Source organism: Pseudopodoces humilis, chromosome 2 (genome assembly GCF_049639895.1).
Source record: "Pseudopodoces humilis isolate 2021_Gansu_Grassland_sample_001 chromosome 2, ASM4963989v1, whole genome shotgun sequence".
NCBI lineage: Eukaryota > Metazoa > Chordata > Aves > Passeriformes > Paridae > Pseudopodoces > Pseudopodoces humilis.
The window spans coordinates 25,830,193-25,856,999 of NC_142201.1; the positions used below are offsets into that span (position 1 = coordinate 25,830,193).

Genomic DNA, 26,807 nt, shown 5'->3' on the forward strand with positions numbered 1-26,807 from the left:
ACTTATGCAGTTTTCTACCTTTAGCACTGCTAAGCTTTAAAAGGCAACTAGAAAGGTATTAGAAGAATTCATTAAATTCTCTTCTCTAGTGCTAGTGAAGGACAAAAAACCCCTCACCCTCTACAAAGTTATCAGTTTGGCTTCCAAACTGATTTGAGGTTTTAAAGGTAGCAATATTCAAACACAGTCGCATAATACATGAACCTGTTCTCTTAATGTAAAGAAGGCTGACACAAGCCTGATTTGACTTTAAACTTTTCTTGAGGTTCCTTGAGGAACCAAAGCTAGCATTCAAGAGAACAGAAAACGAGGGGCCAAACATAGTGTACAGCCTTATGGTACCTCCTATTTCTTGTCCCTCTTGCTTCTCGTAATATTCAAACCTTGGGAAACTGGTGGGAAAGAAACTTGCACCATAAAATATCAAAGCACTAAAACATGACAGCAAGATGGCATTAGGTTATAAAATGGGAAAGATTTTGTTTAGTGATATAGAGTCTTAAGCCTGGAGAATAGGAAGAGCAGTATTGAAATATTACCAAAAATAGAGATGGCTGACCTAGTCCCACACCTTCTGATAGAAAGAGAGAACATTTAACTACAATATAACAACCAAAAATGCTTACTATGAACACATGTAAGGAAATCTGGATTTCTTGTATACGGAGACCCATATTTCTTAATACAAGCTGAAAAACAGAAAATGAAATTGTTATTGTTACTGTGGTAAGGGACAGCTGTTCAAAGCACACAAAATGATACCTGGCCTGCAAGGATTTGGAAGGTGGATGCAAAATCTATCCAATATTATCCTCTCCCAGATGCCTTAAAATTCTGAAGTTCATTAAAATATTTTCACTTTGATGTACAGCAGTTAAAAGCCATTTAAAGAGGATGATCACTTAACCAGGCACTACTACAATTCTAAAACTGTGGTAAGTAACTACTCCAATTTGACCAACGGAACTTCTTAAAATATCTGAAAAGCACATGTTTTTTTCTCCCACTGTGGCATTTGTGATCTAAAGTACAACATGTTAAACACTAATAGAAAACAGTATGATGCCATGGCTATGACACAGTCAATAGAATAAGAGTAGTTCAATCAGGCACCTTTTTTTCCTTTTTTTTAAAGGAGATTAGTTAATAACTAAATTAAAAAGGGGAAAAGGTAGAAAACTACAAATTATGTCATAACACTGCAAGTCACAGATATATATGCAACATCAAGATTTTAACATGGAGAAAACACAGAAAGCATCTCTCTCTGCAAATCTAGGCGTAAGTAAAAAGACACACCTCAAAATACAATAAGGAACATAAAGTCTATCTGAAAAGCTAGCAATACATGTTTATTGCAATCAGATTTCTATTGCTGTCCTTAGCAGAGACTTCAGCTGTGACAAACTGCAGTGTTAGGCATATACCAGCACTCCCACAAAGTGAAAATAAAAGCTGCAACTCACCTAAGTATTTCGGGTAAAAATATTCCTGTAGAAGGGGAAAAAAAAACAAAAGCAAAGATTTACTGAATCATATTTGCGTCTATTGTCATGCTATTTAAGAGCTGCTGTTACTTTAGTGGTTTTGTTTAACAGTTCCAAATACCTGATTTCCTTTTATTCAGAACAAGAAGCAGCACAGTATTATACATGTATTATGTCATTTGAAAAGGAAAAAAAACATTAGCTCATCTCAATGTATTTTTTGATGTCAGCTAATCTGGTCAGTGCCTGAGCATGAATACACCCTCCAAGAGATAAAGCTGCTGATGGCATGAGATAGGGAAAGGAATTGGAATCTAGGGGCAAAACCCTAGAGGGAAGGGTACAGGATCGTGGAGTCACCCTGTGCCTCCTCAAAGGCATTCTGCTGATGCCATGGCCAGCACCTGAGCACCACACCCACTAGAAAAAGTACCTTTTGCTCTTGCAAGGAGCACCCTGCAACACAAACAGTGCCCATTGCTGTACCACCCACACATCACATTCTGGATACTCAAAGAAGGGAGCAATGACACTTTGCAAGAGGGAGAAAAATTGATACCCATGACTCTAAAACCAGACTGCAAAGGACATTGCCATTTCTCCTGTGCTACATGGTCATGCATTACTGTTCCCTACTTTCCATCAACAAAGTGTAGCCATACAGTGAGAGCAGCATCATTTTGCTGATGTGCTGTGACTCTAACCTTGCATGGTAGAATAGTCAGCCTGGTGAGGCCTTGCAAGTCATAGGGCTGCTTGCACCAACCCAGGGAAACAGCAGAAAAATGCAGTTGTGCTGCATGGAAGAATGGGAGATTGGCTGAAGCTGACAATTGCATCACATTATTAACAAAATACAAAACTTCATGGCCAGGAAATAAGCACTTTTTTTCCAGCTTCATGCTGGTTTTCATAATATATAAGTCACTAATTCAAGTGCTTTTGAAATGGTAATTTGGGCATTAAATGAGGAAAACTTATGAATTGTATCAGTGCTTAATTTTTATTTGTTTAAATAAACCACTTCTCAGCGAACAGTGAAAGCATATGCACAGTATAATTATCTTTTATGTAAGAGGAGCAATTTCCATATAACACTATCTTCAGTGACATTAGGACAATAAATACCCTGTATTTGACAAAATTGAATTGGTCTATACAATGTGCAAGAGAAGAAACTATTTTATCTTCTCTTTTTACTGCAGATGCTTGGATTGGATCTATACAGGCATGTATAAACAACAGAGACAGGCACACACCATGATTCAGTTTGATCTGGACTGTCCAGTGCAATCAATGATGCTGCTGTCATTTACCAGAAGAATCAATTGCTTCTGGCAAATATGCTCCAGTTACTGAAATGCACCAGCCTAAATTATGAAAGCATCATCAAAGAATTAGAAGCAGCAACTTATGTTAATTTTCAATTCTGACATGAGGGCGATATGCTTGGCATCTTTTGGGGTTGAGCTTTGAAACATTTCTTCAGCTTGAAATGTAGTGATGAGCTCAGAACCCACTATGGTCCTTGTTCCCTCCCTTTTTATTTTTTTTTAAGGTTTAGTTTGGAAAAGACAAGTCAAAAAATGCAGTCAAAATAAAAACAAATCTAAGCAGTCTAAGCATTTAGATGTGCACCCATTTGTGCTATAACCACAAACTGAATTTCAACCAGCACTTGAGGAGAAAAAGATAGGGGCATGTAATAAAATATTCCAAACATTTATTTCATTATTTCCCCTTTATTCCATGTACTTCACAAGAATGTGCAGATGTATTTAACCACCAACAGGATAATCCAGACTCTGGCAAGAACAACTGTTTTGGCACTCACAGGACAATGAATAGGAGCTTTCATATTCAAGGCTATCAGCCTAATTGCTCCATGTCAGTGGTGGCAAAGGCATTTTCTCCTTGACCTCTGATGAATGAGTTGAGTGCTAGAAAAGTGGTATAGAATTTACTTTCGTAAAAGTAACTTCCAAATTCAAACTGACTGTGTATTGATTCAATGCCAGTTGAACAGCAGATAAGTGAAACTCCAAGGTATTGTACCACCCCAAGCTTCATTCCACAAAGTATGTAGCCAAGTGATTTAAACAGGAGGCTATTAATAGAAATTTAACTCTTCTTTCCCTGTCCTTCTCATTTGCTTATGTTATACAAAAGCACTTGCTGATCAGTAGCACTTCTCCAGGTTTACAGAACCTGCTGATACTATCATTCTAAAATAAAGACACACATTCATAAGTTCTAACATTATTTATTCTTGTATGTTTAGCTTTTAATTTTTTCCATACTCAATTTTTCTTACAGTTGGCTTCTGTAAATACAATGACAATGTGTTTACATTCAGAGAAAAGAAGAATGAAGAATGAGATCTTACACCTCAAGAAAATGAACCTGCTTAAACTGCAGTCCCTTTTCAAAAACTGATGAGAAATTTTCTCAGTTAAAAATTCAAGCTGCACCTAACCTGATACAGATACTGATTATTTCTCACTTGAGCACTCAACCCTTCAATATTTTTTCATAGATATCTATGATGTACTAAGGTACTTAGTACCTGTGATGTACTAAGGTTTAATGACCCCCAGATGTCAGGGAAAATGAAAATCCTATGCAGGGTTAGGTCCCTGTTAAAAGTGTGCAACTAACCTTCCTTCTGCTAGAAATCCTCAATTGTATTTTCAGGATTCTACAAAAATGCCAAAAGAAATGCTTTGAGGCTTGCTAAGGACGAGTTGGCAAAGATTCTCTGTTACTATTTTTCTGATTTCTCAACAAGCCACCTTCAATTTCAGGCTCAATAAACTTCTCACCATCCAGAAAGTCATACACTGTTCACAGGATCAAAACACAGGAAGTTATTTAACTGTTACCACTAGGGTGGCAAAAATCACCACAGAATTATGTAAGTGTTAAATTTTCAGCTCAGATTCTTACAAAAAAGGTCAGCATTTAAGTGTGGTCAGGCCTTCCCCTTTAGATTTACTTCCTAATTACTGCTGACAATAAAAGCAGGAGCAATTGGCTTTTTAAATAAAAAGCAATAAAAAAATTCATGTTGGACATAAACATCCTCTGGACAGGCTGCTGCACAGATGCTGACCTCACCAAGCTCTCTAACCCACCTGTCCAGAAGTAATGTCCCAGTGCAGGCAAAAGGAAGACAAAGGCTGCAGAAGCTCCCACCTCCACAAGAGGTTAAACATCACAAATGTGGCTTCAAGAATTCCAACATCTCTGACTGTTCCCACCAAGAAAACTTCAATGTATTTCCACCTCTCTTCTTTGTGACCCACCAAACTTTCTGTCTGTCTGGTTTCCACGTGTCAAGCAGTATGGCTGGGATGGCAGAAGCTACAATAGTCAAGGACACTGGCAGCCTGTGGTGCCCTGAATGATCCTTTTGTAAATGACATCTTTTATCTGCTGCCACTACAGGTCAAACACGTAGTGTGACCTAGACACCAGAGTTGTAGCTCACCCGTGAGTTACATGCCATGTGCCACCCGAAGTACAGCTCAGCAGAGATCTTGGGTAAAGAGGAAGAAACAGGAGAGACTGGGAAGTGCCTGACATCTGCACATCTCCACCCTTTCAGTGAGGTGGAAAGCACGGCATCAGGCCAGTCTCCAGGCAGGTCCTGGCTTGCTAGTTTCAGCTCAGTTTCACAGACCTTTCTCTTGCTGCCCAGGAGACAGAACCGTGCATTAACAGAAAAGATTTAAGCTCTACAGCCCACAACCCTTTCACACAAATATATGTACATGCTAGAAGTAAGTCTTCTGATGCATTAAATGCAATTATTTGCTTGCACAACAGTGTTGCAAGATCTAAGTGTAACACTGTTGTGGAAACAAAAATGCATGCTTTTGTTTCAAGGTAGAGCAACACCAAACATGGGCATAAGAATTCTGTGTCATGGGGCTAAGGTGCTCCTCTCCCACCTGCAGCTAAAGTTTACTATTACCCCGATAAAACAGCCACTCAACACTTAGTCTGGATACCTAGGAGAGCAAAATTCTAAAAGTGCCCTCAAAAAAACTAACCCAAGCAAACAACCCCCAAAACTCTAGCTTGCTCATTTTTAAGTGTTTGGCTTTTTCCCCTCCAAATGATAAGAGCAGTTTATCTGGGGCCACCCCCACAATCGCATTGAAACAACTGAGGAGAACAGCAACATTCACACTGTGGAGTGGAAGGGGCAGAAACACCTAGCCTCCCTCCCAAAGGAAACCTACATTGTGACTGGGGTCACCATCTATATTCAACTCCATGGCCAAAGTCCATAGTGGTACAATCCAGAAGTTTGTGTAATTACACTGGGTATGCATTAGCCCTGCTGCATTTTTAGAGAAGATGGAAAAACACCAAATCAGAACAGGCGTTAACATGAGTCACTGTATAAAAATAGCCCTTCTGAAAACAACAATGACCCTGTCGACACCAGGAAAATGTTCTCACTGTTGCTTTACTTGAAAGTAATTGGTAACACTGGAGATCTCAGAAAAAAGGCCTGCTTACTGCTTCTGTTTATTTTGCTTGAGTGCCAGGTCAGGTAAGACTGTAAGGCACGGAATGAAAATCGTGTTTGAGCTCTAGAGGCCACAAATAAAAGACGTAGTTTGTAGGAAGGTTGCTTGTGTTTCTGGACATCTGGCTCTTGGTGGCCCTGCTTGGGCAAGGAGGGACCAAAAGGCCTCCAGAGGTGCCTGCTAACCTCAACCAGTCTGTGATTCTGTCACTGCAGCCTACTGCCACTAACTAGCACTGGAGCGTTTCACTGGCTTGTGTTAGCAACGGTGATTTCTAAAAAGCACTTTCTTAGTTACCTAGTTACAACTAAGAGAGTAGCAACAACTCCCACATTATGCCCTTTCCTCATTTCCATATAATGACTCTCCCTTTTCCTCTTTCCTTCAGGGCTGAATGTTTGTCTTGGACATGGCCAGACCTCATTTATAAATGTTCTTCATGTTTCCACACTATGGGCTTGCATTATCCTTGAAGAAATTACTGCTACCAGCCATAATTGGCTATAACTCAGTCTTTGCCAGTTTTTAACTGTTACAGCCTGAGAATGCAAATCTCACTAATGCTCAAGAACTGTTCTCCTTTTTTTAAAATCTCATCCCTAGGCTTTAGGTGCATAGCAAATCTCACACTGCACTGTTGGGCCCTTCCACCTATATCAGGGCATTAAGCAGTTCTGCAATTCAGAATTTTAAATATGTAGAACCAGTAGCTATAGAATTTATGCTCAAATGAATGCCATGTTGCCTGAACAAGCTCTCCTTCTCATCATGAGGAATCCATCATTCAGCCAGGTTAATTTCCTTCCTATTTTGCTTTGTGGCAATCTGTACTCTCTATATGAAGAGCAAAGAGAAGCTCTCTCCACAATTTGGCAATTGAGGCATTAGAGAAGCAAGTAGGTCACATTAGAATCCAAAAGCAGCCTCCAAGTCTCATCTCCTACCACCCAAGTTACAGCTGCTTAGGGTAGTTTTTAGGTTTTTTGTCCATTTGTCAAGTATCCACTTCACACTGTCCAGCTATTCAGGTGCACAAAGACTGGGATTTCCCCTTCTACCAAGCTGTTGAACTTTCCAAAATAGAAGCATTCAGGACCATACTCTCCAGCATGACATCTTCCATAGAGACTAGGTACCTCTGCAGAATCCTTAAGTCTGAAATAAAACCCCTCTATTTGTCATAACTTCCTTTGCTCTGTTCTGGACAGCAAGACTGTTTCCCAACAGCTTACTGAGGTGCCACTTCAGCAAAAATCGTTTCTCTGCAATGAGGAAATACCCACCAATTACTGGAATGCACAATTAAAGGGGAGAAAAAAAAATACTGAAAGGAAAGACAACAAAAAAGTTTGCATATGTCACAGATACTTCACATTTTGTGAAGGTGCAGGGGGCACAGGGATATGATTTCTACAGGTGGTCTGAGGCAGGGTTTGATTAGACAGTGAACAGTGAAATTGATATAACTGATGCCAAATACTTCAACAACAATAATTTGTAGTGTGATTCCAATTGGTTGCATGTGCTTTTAAGTTATTCTGATAGAAACCTGATCACAAATGCCCTGATGTTTCCTCCACTGCTTCAGAACTGAAAGGTTACTTTACCTCCAGCTGCAATAATGTGCAAGGTCTCAATTTGATGACAAATTTTCACTCAATGTTGCTTGTTTGAATCCTTCCTTGATGCAAGAGTTACAGTATTTGTATGTGGGTAAACTAACACTCAGATAGTTTAGTCAAATTCAGGAAAAAAGAATCTGACAAAACACATAGCATAAGTAAAAGGCTGTCTCTCCAACAACATTATATTCACGCTGTAATTATTTTAGCCATATTTGAAACAGAACATGTCATATATCCCACCAAACATGACTTAAATATCTACGATTTCTCATAGGTTTTGTGACATTTTATCACTGAAATTTTCCCCTCCTGAGTAATGTAATCACACTGTTTCTTTGGCTCTTGTTTATCTGCAGAGGCTGCAACTCATACTAACAGCACTCAATCACATTAAGGCATTTAAGGATTTGGACTCAGAGGGCACAGGCAAATAAGGAATAGGGAAGCGACATCTTAGATGACACCAGGCCTTTGTGACAGAATCTGATCTCATACTTCCCTGTTCATTACTTTAAAAATTAAGTAACTTTTGCTTTTCTGTTCATGTCCTAAATATTTTCTGGAATTGAACTAGAATTCCCTGTTCCAGGAATCAGCCAAATATGGTAGCTTTCCTGGTGCATGTGTTTCTGGGCAGTGCAAGCATGACCCGTTCTCCATTTATCTCTTCATTTATGTACCCTTCTTCCTGGCAGGTATGTAGAGTGAAGACAACACCAACACTTATTCCCCTCCCTGGGTATCCTCCTTACTTCCCAGCTTTGCTCTTCTTCTAGCTCCCACTGCTGGTGCTCAAAGGAGTATAAGTAAAAATAAGTAAATTTCTTCACAGATGTCCATGCGTGGGGAGCCTATAGAAGAGCAGATGTAACAAAACTGTGATGACAGCAAAGATACAGAAGGGAAACATGCTGAAAAACTTCAATCAGATTCTCCAAGGCCTGGTTGTTCATTCATTGCTTTGACAGGCTGAGCTGTGACAACCATTTGTGTTTCTATTCCAGCTCCTGTCTTTCCCATCCTAACCTCAGGCTGTCCTTTCCATTGTGTCAATCCCCACTGGACTGGGGAATGGGTCCAGCTGCAAAAATTACCATTTTTCTCTGCAGGCTACTTTTCTTTAGGTTAAGTTGGTTTAATTGGTCCGTGCAGTCACCCAAATTGCTGTGCAAGAAGGGTGAAAAGAACAGGTAAAGGAGTTGCTTATCTCTGCTAGATCAGCTGAATCCCCAGTGTGAAACCAAAGCATGAAAAGTAATGTGAGGGGAGAAGTAAACCTTGTTGCTCTGTTACTTCTCAGTTTCTTCCTAATCTGTGGTAGTGCCTCCATCCTTATTCTTCATACTTAATGGAAAGTGACTGCTTGTAATTCATGAAGCTCACTCAGAGTATGGAACACATATCAATCACAGCTGCCAATTTATACACATTCAATGTTTGTCTTACCTGATTCTCAAGCAGCTGCACTAAAAAATTGTATTAATTCCCAGTAGGCTGCTCCTTTTTTTTTATAATTAAAAAAAAATAAATTAAATGAGCTCATGGCCACAAAACTGTTTTCTTAAATTTTAATTGTCTTTATTCCCCTCTCACGTATTTACATAAAACTTATTGTACTGCTCTAGAAAACTGACTTACCCTAACTTCATCACTTTTTTCATTATCATCAATCTTGAAACCAGTATAAATCCCCCACTTCAGTTTGTCATTCTTAGCACCTTTCTCCACCCTATCTTCAAACAGCCCCTCAGCATAATACTGGTCCCTTTTGTCTTCTCTTGCTCCTTCCCTCCTGCTGCACAGGCCATTTAGAGTATACTTCTTCTGTGATGTGGTGTGTCAGTATTTCCAGCCTATTCTGAATTTTTGGGCTGCTGTCCCATGAGTGGAAACTGATACAGATGAGGTAGGTATGAGTCCAGCAGAGCTGATGAAGTTGTGTCTGCTTCCACGAAAAGCAAATTTGGCTCACTCTTCTCAATAACTTTTGAAAAACCAGCATTTAGTCAATAAATGCATAACCTACTTCCTAAGGCAGGCAGGGAATAAATATCCCCATATTTTCTTTCTCAAAAGCTATTCAGCAGGTACCACTGTGCCTGGGAATCCATTCTTCCATGCACTGAGTCCAAGCAGGTTAAAGCATCAGCACAGAGTTTTCAATAACTCTTTCTCTGCACCAACAAGAAGAGATAAAGAAATTTATACCAGCTATTAATCTAGCCCTTTCTCCATGCTCTGCCAAAATGTCAAAACAAATCAGTATATTGAGAAGAACTGTCACAGCAAATAAAACTAGATTCTTGCCTGGATCTAGGAAGGAATATTCTATACAGGGATGATGACATCTGTATCTAAAGATGATACCAGTATTTTTCATGTCTAGACTACACAACATTCACTAAATTACTTGAAGAAATTTTACACTGCTTTTTCTCCCAGTAGCTCCTCTCTTCCCTCTACATGCCTTCATACTTTCCTGATTAATATTTACAAGTGTGTCTCTACATTGTTATTCTTAGAAATAACATCTAAACATTGCCTGACAAGCATGCCTCCTAAAAGATCAGAATGAAGATTGGATGACCCTAGTCCATGGATGAAGCTCATCTATGTTATCAAGACATCATGTAATGGAACACATAAAAAATAAAACCAAGTGAGCCATCAACACACTGAAAACAAATCAAACTGACCCTAATCACACCCTATACATTGCTTCATCTGCATTTCAGCTTCTCAATAAACCCAGCCTTGCAGAAAGAATGCTGACATTGCTGGATGTTTAGTTAGGATCAGTAATTTTCAAGAGAAGATTGTTAAAAGCCCCCAAAAACTTGGACTGGTGTCACTGCTGTCCTTGCCATGAGCAGGAGAGAGAAGTAGATTCTTCTTCAGTCCTAAGTTACGCTGTGATTGTCTGCCAGTGTTTTGTGTATCTGACAAGCGGTAGATTTTAATAACATTTTGGATGCAAGTCCCTCAAAAAACAGAATTTTCACATGTCTGCCTATGAATCAGATGTCCATTCTGCACGCACATGGAAACCAGCTGGCTTTCCACAGGGCTCTACTGAGGGCCAAATCCATAAACAGTAAACACAGGTGGCCAGGCTGACCTACATCAGCGTTTCTGGTGTGCCTAACAGTTTTCAATGCATTCAGCACAGGAATTTTAATGGTGAGCTGCAGGAAGAGCAGTAATTCTTCAGCAGTAACAACAGCAAGCAAGATGTGCAGGGACAGATGCTCTACTATGGTACCAAAGGATAAGAGGCTGCATTCAAGCGTCTTCCCTATGCTGAGCCTTTCAAAACAGAGAAACTCCTTGCACAAGGACACTTTCTTCTTCAGTGAAATACAATGTTTCTGAGAAGATCAGGATCTACACTCCCTTCTGCCCTTTGTTTTACATGCTTGGATGGCCAGATTTTTAGGACTGGTCAACCAAATTCCAGAGTAGTTTATCAGTCACTTAACAAGCTGTAATACCTTGACTGCATACCAAGGTCAAATATTTCTGCAGTGCTGCTTTTATAAGGCCTTGTCAACATCTTAAATAAGATAACATTCTTATCTCTGTATCCAAGATACTTTGCAACTTCATCCCATCTATCACACTTAGCATATATTTTGAATAGATCACATTTAGAAACAGTCTGCATACCTCCCATCAAGATGTTTTCTATCCTCCTTTTTTTTACCTCCGTATTATCTTTAAATTTTCCTGTTTGGCACCTCTAGCATAAATGAAATTATGAAACAGGAACCACCCCAGAATTCTGCAGCAATGTTTAAGGATGTTATAATCAGCTTCATAAAAAAGGTAGGCTGCAAGACTCATTAATCCAGACTACTTGCTTTTACCATGTATAGTCATACAAGTGGCACAGACTGACTTTTGTCCTGCCTCTTAAAAAAAAACAAACAAAAAAAACAATCTAAAACTGTTTCAATTGATCTTCCTTCCTCTAGTCTGAGCGAGCTGATATTTATATTTTCCGTAACATAGAAGACAAAAGCTGCACTGCCCTGCACATGAATGGCTCTTGGGCCCCGCCTGATACACTATTCTTAGCAGCTGATGTCAGTAATCCCACATGTGAAGAAACCCACATTCAGGTTTCAGAGAATGTGCATCTTCTGCTGACTGCCTGCAGATGTTGCTTTGAAAAGCTGAGCACTGAAACAATGGAAGGCACAGAAAAAGGGTGCTCTGGTACAGGTATGTGACACTATTTCATTTACTGATCTGCCCAGGAAATAGGTATCTTTCTGTAAAATTCTTGGCTAGATGTTACAATTGGCTGCATAAAGATATGGCTTTACCTGGGAAGCATCACGTGAGCTACATCACAGCCTTGCTTCATTTTACCTCAACTTCTGGAACTGTTTTATTGAATCAGTTAATGCAATTTCCTATCACATATTTAGGTCTTGAAATTAGGCCTTGAAATTCTTCTCACACCACCACAGGATAGTCAAGAATGGCAAGGTTGGTAAGGAAGACTCATACATTTCATTAGCATCTAATGGAGGGGAAAAGGGAAGAGGGACAACACTTTTGGTCTGACATCACAAGCCTTCCTTGAGGCTGACCCAAGAAGCATCACGATTGATTAACTAATCTGAACCTAACTTTCAGTTGTCAAGGCTGCATGACCTGTTCCCATGGGACAGAAAACAGCCAAATGCCTTCACAGATGCTCAGCTGGTGCTTTAAAGCCTAAAACCTGGGAGATGCAACAGGACTGCACTGCTGAGTTTGTCATGGCTTGCCTGCATAGCCTCACAAGCTCACAAGGGTTTTTTTTTGCTGTAGCAAACAAATGCTGTAGCTGTTTCTTTCTGCTACAACCTAGGTAGTTAATCCCTGTGACCAGGTTCAGCAGGCATATGTAGAAATTTCAGCCCTAAACTACAAGGAATCATCTTCTGCCAGCAGAAATCTCTACACTTCCCTGGTCAGTAAAAGCTCACTTTACCAGCATGGATAGCTGCAGCCTGGCAATATGCTGAAGCATGACTGCAGTTACTGTAGTTCTTCAAAAAGCTTGGTGTTGTTTACAACAGTTTTTGGCTTTCCTAAGTCAGGTCTGTCTCAACTAGCTTCCTTCTCCTGTCGGTCACTAGGACTGGATGTACAGCATGGCATCAGTGAAATGACAGCACAACTCCCTACTGCTTAAAATACACTTCCATTGTGAATTAATACTCTGTCCATGAAATCCACAGGTGCTGCTGGAGGAATAGTCACCTATGCATTACAAAACAGTGAAGTCTTCCAGTGCAGAGCAGCATCAGCTCCCATCCATAACCTCTGCCACCACGCATTAGAAAGCTGCTACTTAGCAGTAGCTGCTGCTTTCACGTCACATACTGATTGCAAAAGGGACAGGAAGGGCCATAAACCCCCCTGATTTATTACTGTACACTTGCTTCTCAATTAAATTGAAGCAAAATAAAGCAAGAAGTAGGGCATACTCCACTTAACAAGCAACTTCAAAGCTCTTGGTAGGTTTGTGTTAAAAAAGGTAGGATCTTATGTTACTGCAGATCTAAGTGTCCTGGTGTAGAAGGACATGTTAGGGGGCACAGACATGAGAAATCCATCCAACCTTTCTTCAGGTTCTCAGAATGGAGTGAAACCTAGCAGCAATAGCAAAGGAAGTGCGCCAAAAAATCAAAATCACTTGCAATGACAGAAAGCCAGCACTGTCCTACAAAACACACAAAGCACGAGGGTATCTTAAAGAATTTATATTATATGTGAAAATTTTTTAAACCAGAATTGTTTCACTATTGTCATTTCAGTAGAAGAACTGTGTATTCTTTACAATTTACAAAAATCAGTACCAAACACTGTTAAAAACTCCTGACATATTTGTACACTATCCTACCCTTAAACTGATCTATCAATGCATTGCCTTTGGCTTTCTTGGCCAGCAGCCAGCTAGTAAAAGTAGTGACCTTAGATCACCTTTGTTCCAGAAGGCTACAAAAATCACACTCATCATAGCTTTCCCTGTAGTCACTGCTGTGTAATGAATATTTACATTGCGTTTAAAGTTATAGTACTCAACAAGAATATGGAAGTAGTTGTGCCAGCCACTCTCACCCCATTACAGTTATCCACATTCTGAAGTAGCTCCGTTTTTGCAGAAGAGAAGCAAACACATGCAAGTGTGACTACACATACACATAAAAGGTGTAACATTAAACGCCACCTGGGAAAGTGTTCCATATTAATCTTGAAAATAAAGATTGCCAAAAATCTACTTTGCTTTTGCTGTACTTACTACTGCCTTGTGACAGCAAGCTACTGCACTGTCTATCCAGTGCTGAGGCTGCTAATGAAGCACACATGTCAAGACTTGCCTTACTGAAGCATAAAACATCTCCTCTGCCGAGTCCCTCCCTCGCCTGTGGTTTGTGTCTCTGTGTACACACACACATGCTTGCTTGCTCTCTCTCCCTCTCTGTCCTATCTTCTCCCTGGAGCATCATACCATTAACAGGAACATGCTGTGCAGAACTGAGCTTCGGTTTGAACACCAAGAAAATGTACTTCCCACTACTAAATCAATGCCAGATAGTCTTTGCAATGAGAAGAGCCTATCCAAAACAGTGTTAAGAGGAGGTGTAAAGTGACTGGAGGAGTAAGCCAAGCTTAGTGAAGCATCCACATGCTGCTTGAAGTGGGAAGACTGAAGTGAATGTCAGCCTTGATAAGACTGAAAAAGACAGCTCTGCATGCGGTGTGCAGTCTGTAACTATGTGAATCCACAGTGTTAGAAGTACAGCAGTACTTCCCATGTAGGTGCTCTCCTGCTGTATTAGTGACAGGTCCTGAACCAACTGATTCTAAGGCGTTGACCAAGCCGAACTGGGCCCCGAGGATTTAAGACACAGAACATTCTGAGAAGCCAAATTGTGACAGATGCTGCAACACTACACAGATTTTAAATATGTCTGGGATGGGAAGCTGGAGGGAAGAGCAGGGATGGTAAGGTATCCAGACAAAGAAGCTGTATCATTATGATGCACCGGTCTTGCTTCATGGCTTTAAACCATGGGTGAACAGGATCCTTCCACTCTCCAGAGACAGTCCTGCCAGCCGGTGCCAGGCTGGGCTGCTCACCCAGACCCCGCTCGCCTTGGCGTTCCTGATGCACAGCCCTGACACTGCCCTTGCTCAGGCTGAGCACCAGTGTGTCTTCCAGTCATTCACCCAATGGCCCTGGGTCCTCCTCCTCCCGATGCCTTTCCCAGCTGTGCCGGTAGCTGGCATCCAGCCGCGGATAGAGGGTGGGCGGGAGCGCAGAGCCGGACACCCCCCCAAATCTCCGCGGCGGCTCTGCGTCCTTACCGTCTCTGGGTCATTCTCAAACACCTCCCGGGCCTCCTCCTTGCTGCAGTGCTCCTCCACGCACTCCCTCTCCAGGTGTCCTTGCTTGGTCTCCTCGAAGATCTGGTAGGCTCGCCGCTGCCTCTGCCGCAGGAACTGGGCAGCTTCCGGGGCTCGCAGCAGCACGGCTGGGCAGCCGAGGGGGAGGCCAGGAGCAGGACGAGGAGGAGGAGAGGAGCAGGAGGAAGGGCAGGCAGCGGTGAACAGCTGAGCCCGCCTGGTCTCCCCGGATCCCCCGACCCCCACCCCGCGCCCCAGACCGCCCCTGCGGGGGGCACCGAGCGCTCTCCCTGCTCGGGGAGCCGCCCGTGGGTGCCCGCGGCCTCACCCGCATCCCCCTGCCCCCCCGCAGCCGCGAAGCTGCGCATCCCCCCGCACCGCAGCCCGCTCCGGCGGCACAGCCCGCAGCCGCGCACCCGCAGGGCGGCGGGGGATGCTCGGCGGCGTGTGCGGAGGGACGAATCCCCCCGCGGTACTCACTCTGCGAGGAGTCCGCAGCCAGCAGGACGAGCAGCAGCGCGGCCCCGAGGGGCACCGCGGGATGCGGCATCACGATGCGGCGGTGGCCGGGGCCGGGGCGGGGGCCGGGGCCGGGGTCGGGGCGGGGACCGGGTCCGGGGTCGGGGCCGGGCGCTGGCGGCTCGGCGGGAGCGGAGCGGGAGCGGCGAGGGCGGCGAGCGCGCTGCTAGTGCTGGAGCGCGGCGGCGGAGCCCGGCGGGGGAGCCGCGGAGCCGCTCTCCCGCCCTGCCCAATCCTCAGAAGGCAGCGCCGAGCCGCGCTGGGACACACCTCGCTGCGGAGCGGCCGCCGGCCCGGCCCCGCGTACCTGCCCGGCCGGCCGTGCCGAGCGGAGGGGGCGGTCACGGGGAGCCGGGCCGATGGGCGGCCAGATGGACGTGGGGAGCGGGCGGGGAGACTGCGCCCTCACCTCCAGGCACATCTCTTTAATAGCTCCGGGGCTCATGGCTAGGAAGGGAGAAGCTGGCACCAAACCCAACCCAGTTCTGCCGTAAATTAGGAACTTGGGTTCTCCCCACACACCAACACAGGTTTTCGTCAGAAATGCGTTTTCAGTTTGTTCCAGCATTTTAGGATGAGCTTCCCAGGAAATGTCGCTTATTACCAATATGTTGCAAGCCATGCTTTACTGTCCTTTGTCCATCTGTAGTTACACAGGACACTTCCACTGTGGAAAACCCTGTTGGCTGTAACCTAGAGCTGTAGGGTCAGAGCTCAGAGCTGCACTTAGGGTATCAATGCCACTCCTTTAAAGCCACCCCTTTTATCTGTACTGCTCTGTCGAAGGGTCAATGTGACTGATAGCTCCAGTAACATCATATCTATACATTCTTCAAGAAAACTTCACTGACATAATTTGTTTCAGAAAAAGAACTTCTCTAGTTTAACTTTGTTATTTAGGTGTATCTAATACAGACTTTGTGTCTCCACAATAATTACTGCAAATATAACAATTGTAAACAATGTATTCATATCACATGTAGTTGAAGTAAAGTAGGTGAAAACAGAAGAGCCAGCCTCATTCAAAGCAACTGTCCCTAGTCTGGTATCTTCTGTCTGACAACAGCCAATAGTAGAGACACAGGTAAGAGACAAAAAAAAATATATAAACCACCATTTACTGGCCTTTTCTTTCTGTTTTCAGCTTGTGAAGTGCAGAGGAAAAACTCTCAGGTGAAAACTATATCCACTGCAACCCTAACAGCCAGAAATGTACCACTTCTCTATGACTTTGTCAAATAGCTTTTTGATCTCTTGATACCTCTGGCCTCCAGGAGTGGTGGGAGGGTCTCAAATTTGCACAAAGGCTAGACAGAAACTTTTTCTCACTAGTTTTAAATGCAGTGTTTAATAATTTTACAGGGTACTTGAATTTTTGTCATCTGAGAAATAGTGAATGATCGTGTCCTATTTGTTTTCACCGTAATGGTTTATAGACCTCTCTCATTTTTGAGATTTCTGAACCATCCTTTTTCCTGAACTATGGAGCTTTGGTCTCTTACTTGTTTCCAAACCCTTTTGAACTGGTATTGCTCAAAGGAGTAGGGCTTCCAGTCCCTGTTGCTTTTTCCTGTCCTTTGGCACATCCATTTTTTGTGCTAGCATGCAGCAAACCCAATCAGAATAATCCAAGAAAAATTAATTTTGTTTCAGATCAGCTCCCCCACTGAGCTGCTGAACAGCTGCACAAACACCAAAATGGAGAGGCTTTCAGGGGTAACAGCAAGTTAAGCTTGTAAGTAAGCAGGCAAAGGAGGTTGGGCCTAATGTCATCAGCAAAGCTGGCCAAAATGGTTGCTGCAGCTAGAGCTGAAGGTAGCCTAGGACTGGCTGCCACTTTGTGTCCCCCTGCCCACATCCACAGATGTGGCTGTGCCATTTCAGCTCAGTCAGCTGGCAGGTGACTTTTTTTTGGTGTATGTGTATTTTCTACCACGTTACTGTGCTGAACCAGCTCAGTGGCAGCATGAAGTGTGGAGTGGGATTGCAGCAGTAAATCCATAGTCTGTTCTGGGATTGCAGCCTGAGCCTCTCAAACAGAAGCCATTCCCCATCTTTTCATCCTGCCCTGTACATTTTCTATTTATACTTCTTTTCAGACAATGTGGACAAAACTACAAGCAATATTCAAGATACAATTTTATAGCAATAGTGTCCTGCTTCTTTCTTCTGGTTTTTCCTTACAATTTTCAAACATTGCACGGGTCACTTCTTGACCTCTTCTTTCCAAAGAGCCATGAACAAGAGATCTGAGATCACTTTCCTGAGTGGAAAACACTTTTCTGAGTGATGATTTACCAGTGAAGGTGAGGGTAGTCTTTCATGGGTGTGTCACTTTGTGTGTCTGTATATTAAATTTCGCTTGTCATTTATTACCCTGTCACATTAAGATGGTACCAAGCGATACAGCCAAGCCAACTGAACAGCTTTTTGCTGCCAAAACAGGTTGTCCCACTCTACCCTCTTTCTATGCTTCCACTTCATCCCTGGATGTACAATCTTTGTACACTTTTGTCACTGATGTGACCTCTCCGCAAGTCAATTCAACTCACTAAGCCAAGATAAAAGTTGGGGTTTTTTGCTAAAAGTCTTTTGATATTCTTGATTACCAGTTAAAGATTTGTCTGTTCAGATGAATTTTGTATTATCTGCCAACTGACGTCATGGCATTAAGCTTCTCCATAAAATTTCTGAAGATGTTGAGCAGCAGAGATTTTTGTGGGTTCTGGAAACTGCATTATATTGTGTAATCTAATGATGAGTTTTCTTTCAGATGTTTTTTTGTCCTTTTCTGTTTATCCCATATGATCACACTTTGAGAGCACATGGTAAAAGACCAGCTCAATTTTTTTTTCTTTAAATCCAAATATCTACTATTATCAGAACCATCCTTATCTAAATAAATATCACTCCTTGAATCTCAAATAGGTTTGCAAAACAAGACATCCTTCTTGGTATGCAATGCTGATTCTTCTCCAACATATCATTCAGTTCACCAGTTCTATTCTTTATTATGTTTTCCAGCAAGTTACTTGGCAAAGACATCAAACACTGATTTTGGTGAGCTCACAAGTCTTTTCAATAGTTGTATTTTCCACCTTCCATTCTTCTAGCATGGTAGCATTTCAGGCAGATTTAAGCAATGAACTGAATTAAGCAACAGTTTAATTTTCTTCAGAATTCATGTTGTGGGTTTTTTTTTGTTGTTATCTGGTCTCAGCTGTCCCAGTAATATCTTAGGGAACATGAAAAACAGGATAGAGAAATAATGCTGAAAATATTAAAACAATTTTGTACTTTCAGCATGTTCCATTGTAGACTCTGTTCTGATTTTAGAGTAAGCTAGACACAGAGGTTTCCAAATATAAATATGAACCTGTAGGATTAGTTTCCAGTGGTTTTTAGATACTAACTAGAAATATATGCCAAATTTAACAAGTTTTGAGAGAAATGACTAAAAATACAACTAGAAGGTGTTTGTTAAGGACCAAAAAATCTAAAAGTGATTCATTGGTTACCAGACCTTGAGAAATTTACTCCAAATTCCAATTAATGTCCTTTGGTTTCTTTTCCTTAATTAATCCCAACAGAAATCAGTGCGTAGTGTGTAGCCAAGCTGCACAGGTGTAGCAGGAGAGGGTTTAACTGAGCAAAGTTCCTTTAGGTTCCTGTAACTAACTAAATTTGTAATTTGTCACCAAACTGCAAAATGAAATATAGGTATATAGTATATAGGTATATATCAGGTATATAAGTATATAAGAATATAAGTATATAGGCCTCACAACTTTGGAGTTGAAGAAGAAGGACAATGAAGCAGGTGAAGGAGCACAAATCATATGAGGAGCTGCCGAGGGGGCTGGGGTTGCTTAACTTGGAGTAAAAAGGGCTCAGGGAACACCTACAACCACAATTACCTGAAAGGAGGCTGCAGTGAGGTGGAGGTCAGTCTCTTCTCCCAGCTAACAAAACACATGACAAGAAGAAATGGCCTCAAGTTGTGCCAGGGGAAGTTGAGATTGGATATTGGGAAAAATTTCTTCACTGTAAGAACAGTCTGGCATTGGCACAGGCTGCCCAGGGAAATAGCAGAATCATCATCCCTGAAAGTGGTCAAAAAAATATGTGGGTGTGGCACTTGGGGACGTGGTTTAGTGGTGGACTTGGAAGTGCTGGGTTATCAGGATCTGATGATCTTAGAGTTTTTTCCCAACCTAAACAATTCTATGATTTCACATATTCATTGAGGACAGTTGAAGGGAAGCCTGCCCTTCCTTCCTTCCATCGGCCCTCTAGCCAGGGACACTATGAGGTGCACTGTTCTTGACTTCTGCTCATCTGTGTAAAGTACTTTTTTGACCCCAAGGTAAAACTGGTTAGACATGTCCTACGGATTGTCCCGCACTGCCGAAGTATCTCAGATTTTAGAGTAAGCGACTGTTTCACATGCTCATTCCACATGCATTTCCTGTTATTTTTCCTTTGAAAGTATTCCTAAGATGTCATTTCTATTTTTTTTTTTTTTTTTTTTTATTCTATGAGTAGGGAGAAGTAGAAGGCTATAAGATTGCATCAGAATATTAGGAAATTAAATGATTGTAGAAGGCAACATACTTAACCAGAAAATCCATCTGAGAGTAAGAGAGCTGATTCCATGATCCTTGACCTCAATGCAGTACAGGCTGGCCATATGCCAAATATACTCAGCACATTAAGATTTGGAACTTGCTGCTTAGTGTCAACTATAATTCATGGGCTGATGCTAAGAAATAAACTGGAAGTTTCAAGGACGAGGAAGTTCTGAACTGTCATCTTGTTCTCTCCATGCCTGTCTTGGTTCCAGGTGAATGAGATTTCCTATCATTACAGGCTAAAATGGTGGCTGAAAATGGCTTTCTAGGTACTAGCAAAACCAAATTGCTTATCTGGGCAGTGGCACACCATCTGCAGCAAGCAAAACAAGCAAACTCCTGGGCAGAATGCACCACTGCCATCCACGGGTGAACTCTCAGACTAAATGGCACCGACCAACAGCATCAGACCTCCTGCCACAGCCCACAGGACATCACGGCTCCTGGTGATGTATGTTTATTACATACCTCTGCAGGACATTGAAGGGTTGAGGTGGGGATGCAGGACCAGAGGGTCTGTTTTCTGTGCAGTCTGGGTCATCACTAAGCACTTGGTGGCAGGAAACCCAATGGGGCTATTGTATTTATCATGACAAGATGCTGTGGAGAAGAAGAAACTAGAAGAGAATCTTCCATAACTGACTCTGCTTTCTGCTTCTTACTCCCTTTGAAAAGAATAGCTTTGCTTTACTCTGTTTTTAAAGCAGCCTCTGTACCTCTGGGATCCAAGCATTAGATTGTGAAGTTGACTGCATTGTGGAGGAAGCCCAGCTCCTTTTATCCCACTCTTGCCTTTGCAGTCTGTTATCCAGTGGAACTCAGTTAAATTCAGTTGTAATAGATTTCTTGCTTGATGATTAAGAGCCCACTGCACCATCACTAAAAGTTTCTCTAGTGTCTCTTTATGCTGCCATTTTGCATTAGAATTTTATAGAGGTTTAAGTTATCTTGATTTTCACCCACATGTGACAAGGCAAAGAAGGGAGCTCACAAACTGGAACTACTGTGGGCAGACAGACCACAGATAACTCTAGAATACCCCTGACAAGTAATTTACATCAAAAAAGTAGAAACCCAGATATCCTATTGTCTACACACACACAGACACACACACACACAGAGGAGTCTTGATTGCATGGAAAAATCACACAAAAATTCCTTACCGAAACAGCATCATTTTGAAGACCTGAGAATTTCTAATTTTGTTTCACTCAAAGATGAAAAAGCTCCTGTAGCAGTGTGTGTAGCTTGCCCAGGTGGACCTCAGTTAATTAGACAAAGTATGGGTTCCCACACCAAAAATTTAAGATTCCTTCTTGTCATCAGCAGGATTTGAACACAGACTGCAAGACAGGAACCTTTAATGGTACCAATGCAATCCCTGCTGCTTGGGAAATCTGTTCGGTTCATCCATCTGGACCTTCTCCTAATGTGCCTCTGCCACAGATGAGCTGGAGCTTTTTTGCACAGCCTGCACTTTCCATTCTAAAAATTCAACAGAGTTTTGAACATGTCAGCTTCATTTAATGCCTGGCTGTAAAGTGAGTCAAAATAAATTAAAACTGTAAAGTATTTGTGATGATGAGAATTGAAAGTTGGAAGGTAACAAAAACTGGATGTGAGCCTTCCAAGAACATTTCCAGGCACTCAGCATGGTGCTGGATAGTCATGCAGCTCTACTGAAGGACATTACTAACAGATATGTGAAACCTCATTCAAAGACACACATTGATGTAGAATGGAGGTGGTGATGGAAAAGAGTGTCAGAAGGATGAGAAACTGCAACTAAAAGCTATTAGAAGCCATACTTAAATTCAGGGATAAATATGAAAAACTACTTTCTCCTCTTCCAAATATAAGTCCTTCTTGGAGCCACAACAAACATATGTCTTAGTTTAGATCAGGCTAATATTTTTGTGTGAGAATGTGAAATTTCATTCAGAGGTCTTTAATAATGTCAATGGCATAAAATTCCTGTTCTCTGGTGTGTTCAAGTTAAACATTTTCTAATAAAAACAATAACAGAAAAGGTGCCCTTATACTGCACAATTCTTTTGAGTGATTAGCATATATTAACTCAAGAAGAAAAGGGTTAACTTTCAAACATGCTTAATTCTAGTGATGATGAAATGGATGAGAAGAATAAGTAAATGTAGATTAGAGACAGAAAGAAAGACTTGGGTAAAGAAAGGGTAAAAAATTGAGCTGAATGCATGGAGAGAAATGTAGAAGAAAGGTTGTTCATCTTTCATACATGTCATTTACTCAAAAAGGAATTTCATAAAAGGCTCTGTAATTAATGTCTCTCTTCAATAAGTGATCCAAACTCTATTTTTTGACAGTGATGCATTATGATGGAGAGAGAAGGAGAAAAGCTTCTTTTCCTGCAGGTCATGCCTGTGTCCATATGCTGAATTGAAGGACCAGAGGAATAACCTTTGCAAGGGACCAATTTCTCTTCAGGGTCATCAGCTTTCCTCCTGGATGCTCTGCAGCTGAGACGACTAAATCTTGCTTTGAAGCATTGCACCAACATGCATGCTTATGTTTCTTCTTCTGTTTTCTCTGATGTCCTCAGCCCAGTGGAGGTGTGCTGATTTAAAACAAGGGCACCCTGATGGTGAGGAAATTATCGTGACCCACGAGATTGTCAGGAAAGAGTTGAGAGAAAATGCAGAGTCAGCAGATAGAGCCCAGTTCTGACTTACACTGAGGACAAGAGTTCAAGAAACCTGAATTCCAAACCAGACTCTGAGCAGGAATGAACTTTTGAGTGGTGTAAGTGGTTTCATAAACATTGGTGGTGGATGGGATTTGTGTTTTATTATTGGTGTATCAATAATACATGAGGTCATCATGGCTTCCTTTCCTATGCATTCCACATGTGCTTGTGTCCTAGGGAATTTTTAGTTGCTTGAATAAAGCCTAAAATAAATATAAATAAATTCAAGGGTGACAGGAGGAGGAGAAGAATATTGCAGAAAAACTGTAAGAACAAATATAAGCCCACATAATGTGTTCTATCCTACAAAACCTCACTAGGAATGATATAAACACCACAATGGCAAGTAGAGCTGCTAAGACGTTCCTTGAGTTGGAGCTGTCTCTGCAAGGCAGGAGACAGAGTACTGATACCCATTGCTGCCTTTCAAAAGGGCTTCTTAGCAGAAGACCATGATGTGTTCTTTATCATTCTCATTAACTCAAAGCAATAAACCCTATAGCTTAAAAAATTATTTGTGGATTGAAAAAACAATTAGCTTATTTCAAGTCAATGGCTAAACTCCCAGCTGTATAATAATATAATGTGACAGTGAGAGGCAAAACCAGAGTTTTAATGAAATGTAGCTCCTGCCAATGCTTTGAGCACTTAGAGGGAAGCCTGCTCTGAAACAGCCTCAATGCATCAGTCGGGGTTTGGAAGAAGGGAGAAGAGCTGTCACTGTAGAGCAGCTCTCAAACCCTGATCCCTGGGGCAAGCTACTGATGGTTGGGAAGAGTTGCCTGGTTACAAGGAGCTGCCGCCTTCTCATTTCCAGCTGTTAAACTGCATTAGAAGGAGCTGAATAATACCAGAATAGAAACCTAGCTTATAATTTGTGGTTTAATGTAAAAAATGTAAAAAAATAAAAATTAAATGAAAAAAAAAAAATAGGAGACATTTTATGGCATCTCTAAATTTTTTAGGACGTGAGTCTTTGCAGCAGAGTTCTAGCAGGTCCATGCTGCAAAATGGAAACAGAGATTTCTGTAATCTTTTATTGATCAGCTTCCTGTTCCAACAAGATTTGCCAGTGGAGTGCTGTAACCTCTAGTGTGTGTAAAGGATGGGGAAAAGGTAATAGCAGAGGGGATTTTAACAGAGCAGAACAAGAAATAGACATAACCAAGAAAACAAAAACTCTTTTTCTGGAAAGTGTATGCAAATATATGTATTAAAATATCAACATTTATATTTCATTTTTGAATGGAAAATACAATATCTAATGTGCTGATTTCTTCATGCAAATGGAAATGTGTACATTTACCTATCCGTAATAACAATAACAGTAACAATAACAATAACTATAACAATAACAATAATAATAATAATAATAATAATAACAGCAATGGTTGGAGTTTAATTCTAAAACGTGTGTTCTGCTTTCTTTTCTAGAATGGAAAGTCTAGCTGACCAGTTTGAGGGGGACTGAGATGTGAATGAGACCTGTTAATATCTCTGTGAGAGACAAAGAAAAATGGAAGTGTGGGTCAGGCCAGAGCAGAGGGTTATCCCACCAGAAGATATCATCATTGAGAGAAGGAGTTTCCAGATATGTTGTTGGGCAACCTGTAGTGACCACCATGAAGTTTCCATCTTCAAAAGCTGGAAGTAAGGAAAATTCCTGCAAAAACCCAAAGCAGCAAATGAAAAGGAGGTGTGAGCCATCCTCTGAAGTCCTGGGAACAAAAGGTGGCACTGATGTGGGCTTTGGCAGGGAAGGCAGTCATGGGGCCTGCTTATGTTCTTTCAAAGGGTTGTAAGCAACAGAAAGAAAGTATCAGCTTTGGTTGAAATTTTAAAAAATCATAGTTCAATGTTCTGCTTTTGGCTGGGGTAGAGTTAATATCCTTTATAGGAACAGCCATTATGGGGCTATGGCTGTAAGAGTGTTGGTACCTTGGGATGTTTTAGCCATTGCTGAGCAGGGCTTGCACAGTGCCAAGGCCTTGTGCCTCTCACCCCACCCACCAGTCAGAGGCTGGGGGTGCACAAGGAGATGGGAGGGGACACAGCTGGGACAGTGGACCCCAAGTGAGCAGAGGGAATATCCCACACCATATGGTGTCATGACCAGTGTATAAAGCTGGGGGAAGAAAAAGGAAGGGGATTGTATGGATTAATAGTGTTTATCTTCTCACGTCACCATTACACATGATGTTGCTAGCCTTTCCTGGGTTGACTGGATATTTGCCTGCCCATGGGAAGTGGTGGATGAGTTCCTTGTTCTGCTTTGCTCACATGTGTGGCTTTTGCTTTCCCTGTTAATCTTTGCCTCAACCCACAAGTTTCTCACTTTTACCTTTCTGGTTCTCTCCCCTGTCCCACAGGAGAAGAGCGAGTGAGCAGCTGTGTGGGGCTGGAGTTTGTTGGAGTCTGGAATACAGAGTGTGTGCCCTTGTTTCTGATACTTAGTTCTAAGATCCAGATAAACACTGAATTTCATATAATATGAAAATCATGAGCATGTATTCATGGTGATACATGAAAACAAATGTTGAAGTTAGATAGAAAAAGCTAAAAGTGTAAGTGTGTAGATTAGAAAGTTTTTTTAAATCACTGGGTGAAAAAGTTAGTTTAGAGAACAGGAGACAAGATGGAGGATTTAGGGTGTTGTCCCTTGTCCCTTCTTCTTTCTTCTTCATGTTCTTCTCCTAGAGGTTTTTGGGTAATAGTAAGTGATTGGATAGAAAATGCCGCAGTGCATCACAGAGGTGATGGGTCTTTGGGTCATCAAGAAAAATAATATACGTCTCTATTGTTGATTGGGTAAAAATAGGTATAAAGATAAAAGAACTGCGTATTTCGGGGCCATTTTGTGCATCAGGCATGAAGTGTGCCACAAGGCTTTGTTTGTACCATCAGAAGAAAGAAATGTACCAGATTGCAAAGATTAAGCTTGTGCAGCCAGTCTGGAGAGACCTGCCAAGTTCTGTGATGACCTTTTAATAAACACGAGAAACAAGATTCTAACAAGCTCAGGAGTTTTCTTCAAATCATAAGAACTGAGATAAGCAGGGCTCCCCACGAGGGAAGATCCCAAAATAATTCAGTGCAAAGGAGGCTGAGAAATCCAAGAATAAAAAGAAAAATACAGAAGAGATGCAGCAGAAACAGAGAAACAGAAAAAGGATTTTTTAGAGAAAAGTTACTGAGTTCAACCATGGCATTCAGAAACATGGTATTTTAACCAGGAATATTAGGGAGGGAGAGGGATATCTAGGTGAAATATGACTTCCCATTACAGATTGCTCTGAAAGATATGGTAGTGTCACAATACATTGCTAGTGAGAGCTGATTTTGAGCCTGTGTTGTGGTAATTTTATCAAATACCAAAACCTTCTAACACTGGTACTTAAAATGGGCAAGAAATATGTAAAGCAAATATGTTTCATTCATGTGCAATCTGATCCTCACTAAATGTACCAAAATTCTCTTCTCTACAAGAAATCTTTTGTGTATAAGGAAGACGGTGATAACGTGAAAACAAAAAACAGGAGGCACACAAAAACAAAATCAGTCTGTACCCCCATCCATAGAGGCATATAAATATGCAAATATATGTATCTCCATAGCCATGCATGTATTGCCGTGTCCCAACATCCTCCAAACATGAATCAGTTAAGCTTCTAACAACAGTCTTCTGAGACAGGAAGGTATTATTCCTGTTTACAGATTAAAAAGCAGAAGTCTCAGGGAAGTTCAAATGTAAAACCCAGGAAGAGTTGGAATTGACTTTATTTTTTAAATTCCAGTGTGGGGGGTTTGTGTCCAAGATTTAAGATATCATAATTTCATTTTATTGTTTGACTTGATTTCAAAATTTCTATGACAAA

The 26,807-nt window shown here is 41.5% G+C and overlaps 1 protein-coding gene and 1 long non-coding RNA gene across 2 annotated transcripts in view; one reads left to right on the forward strand and one right to left on the reverse strand.

The window, feature by feature from the left end:
- The window catches only part of GAS6 (growth arrest specific 6), a 39,642-nt gene extending 23,977 nt beyond the window's left edge, over positions 1 to 15,665 (reverse strand). Inside the window, exons 1-4 of the mRNA XM_005516579.3 lie at positions 15,541 to 15,665; positions 15,022 to 15,188; positions 1,467 to 1,491; positions 627 to 689 (exon numbers count right to left, since the gene is read on the reverse strand). Of these exons, the coding sequence (XP_005516636.2) occupies positions 627 to 689; positions 1,467 to 1,491; positions 15,022 to 15,188; positions 15,541 to 15,610 (325 nt within the window). The 5' untranslated portion in view covers positions 15,611 to 15,665. The remainder of the gene's footprint in view (positions 1 to 626; positions 690 to 1,466; positions 1,492 to 15,021; positions 15,189 to 15,540) is intronic.
- On the forward strand, positions 15,013 to 24,653 carry LOC148184814 (uncharacterized). Its single transcript, XR_015772030.1, has 3 exons — positions 15,013 to 15,126; positions 22,789 to 22,988; positions 24,367 to 24,653. It is a non-coding gene; the product is annotated as an uncharacterized LOC148184814 (long non-coding RNA).
- Positions 24,654 to 26,807: the final 2,154 nt, after the last annotated feature.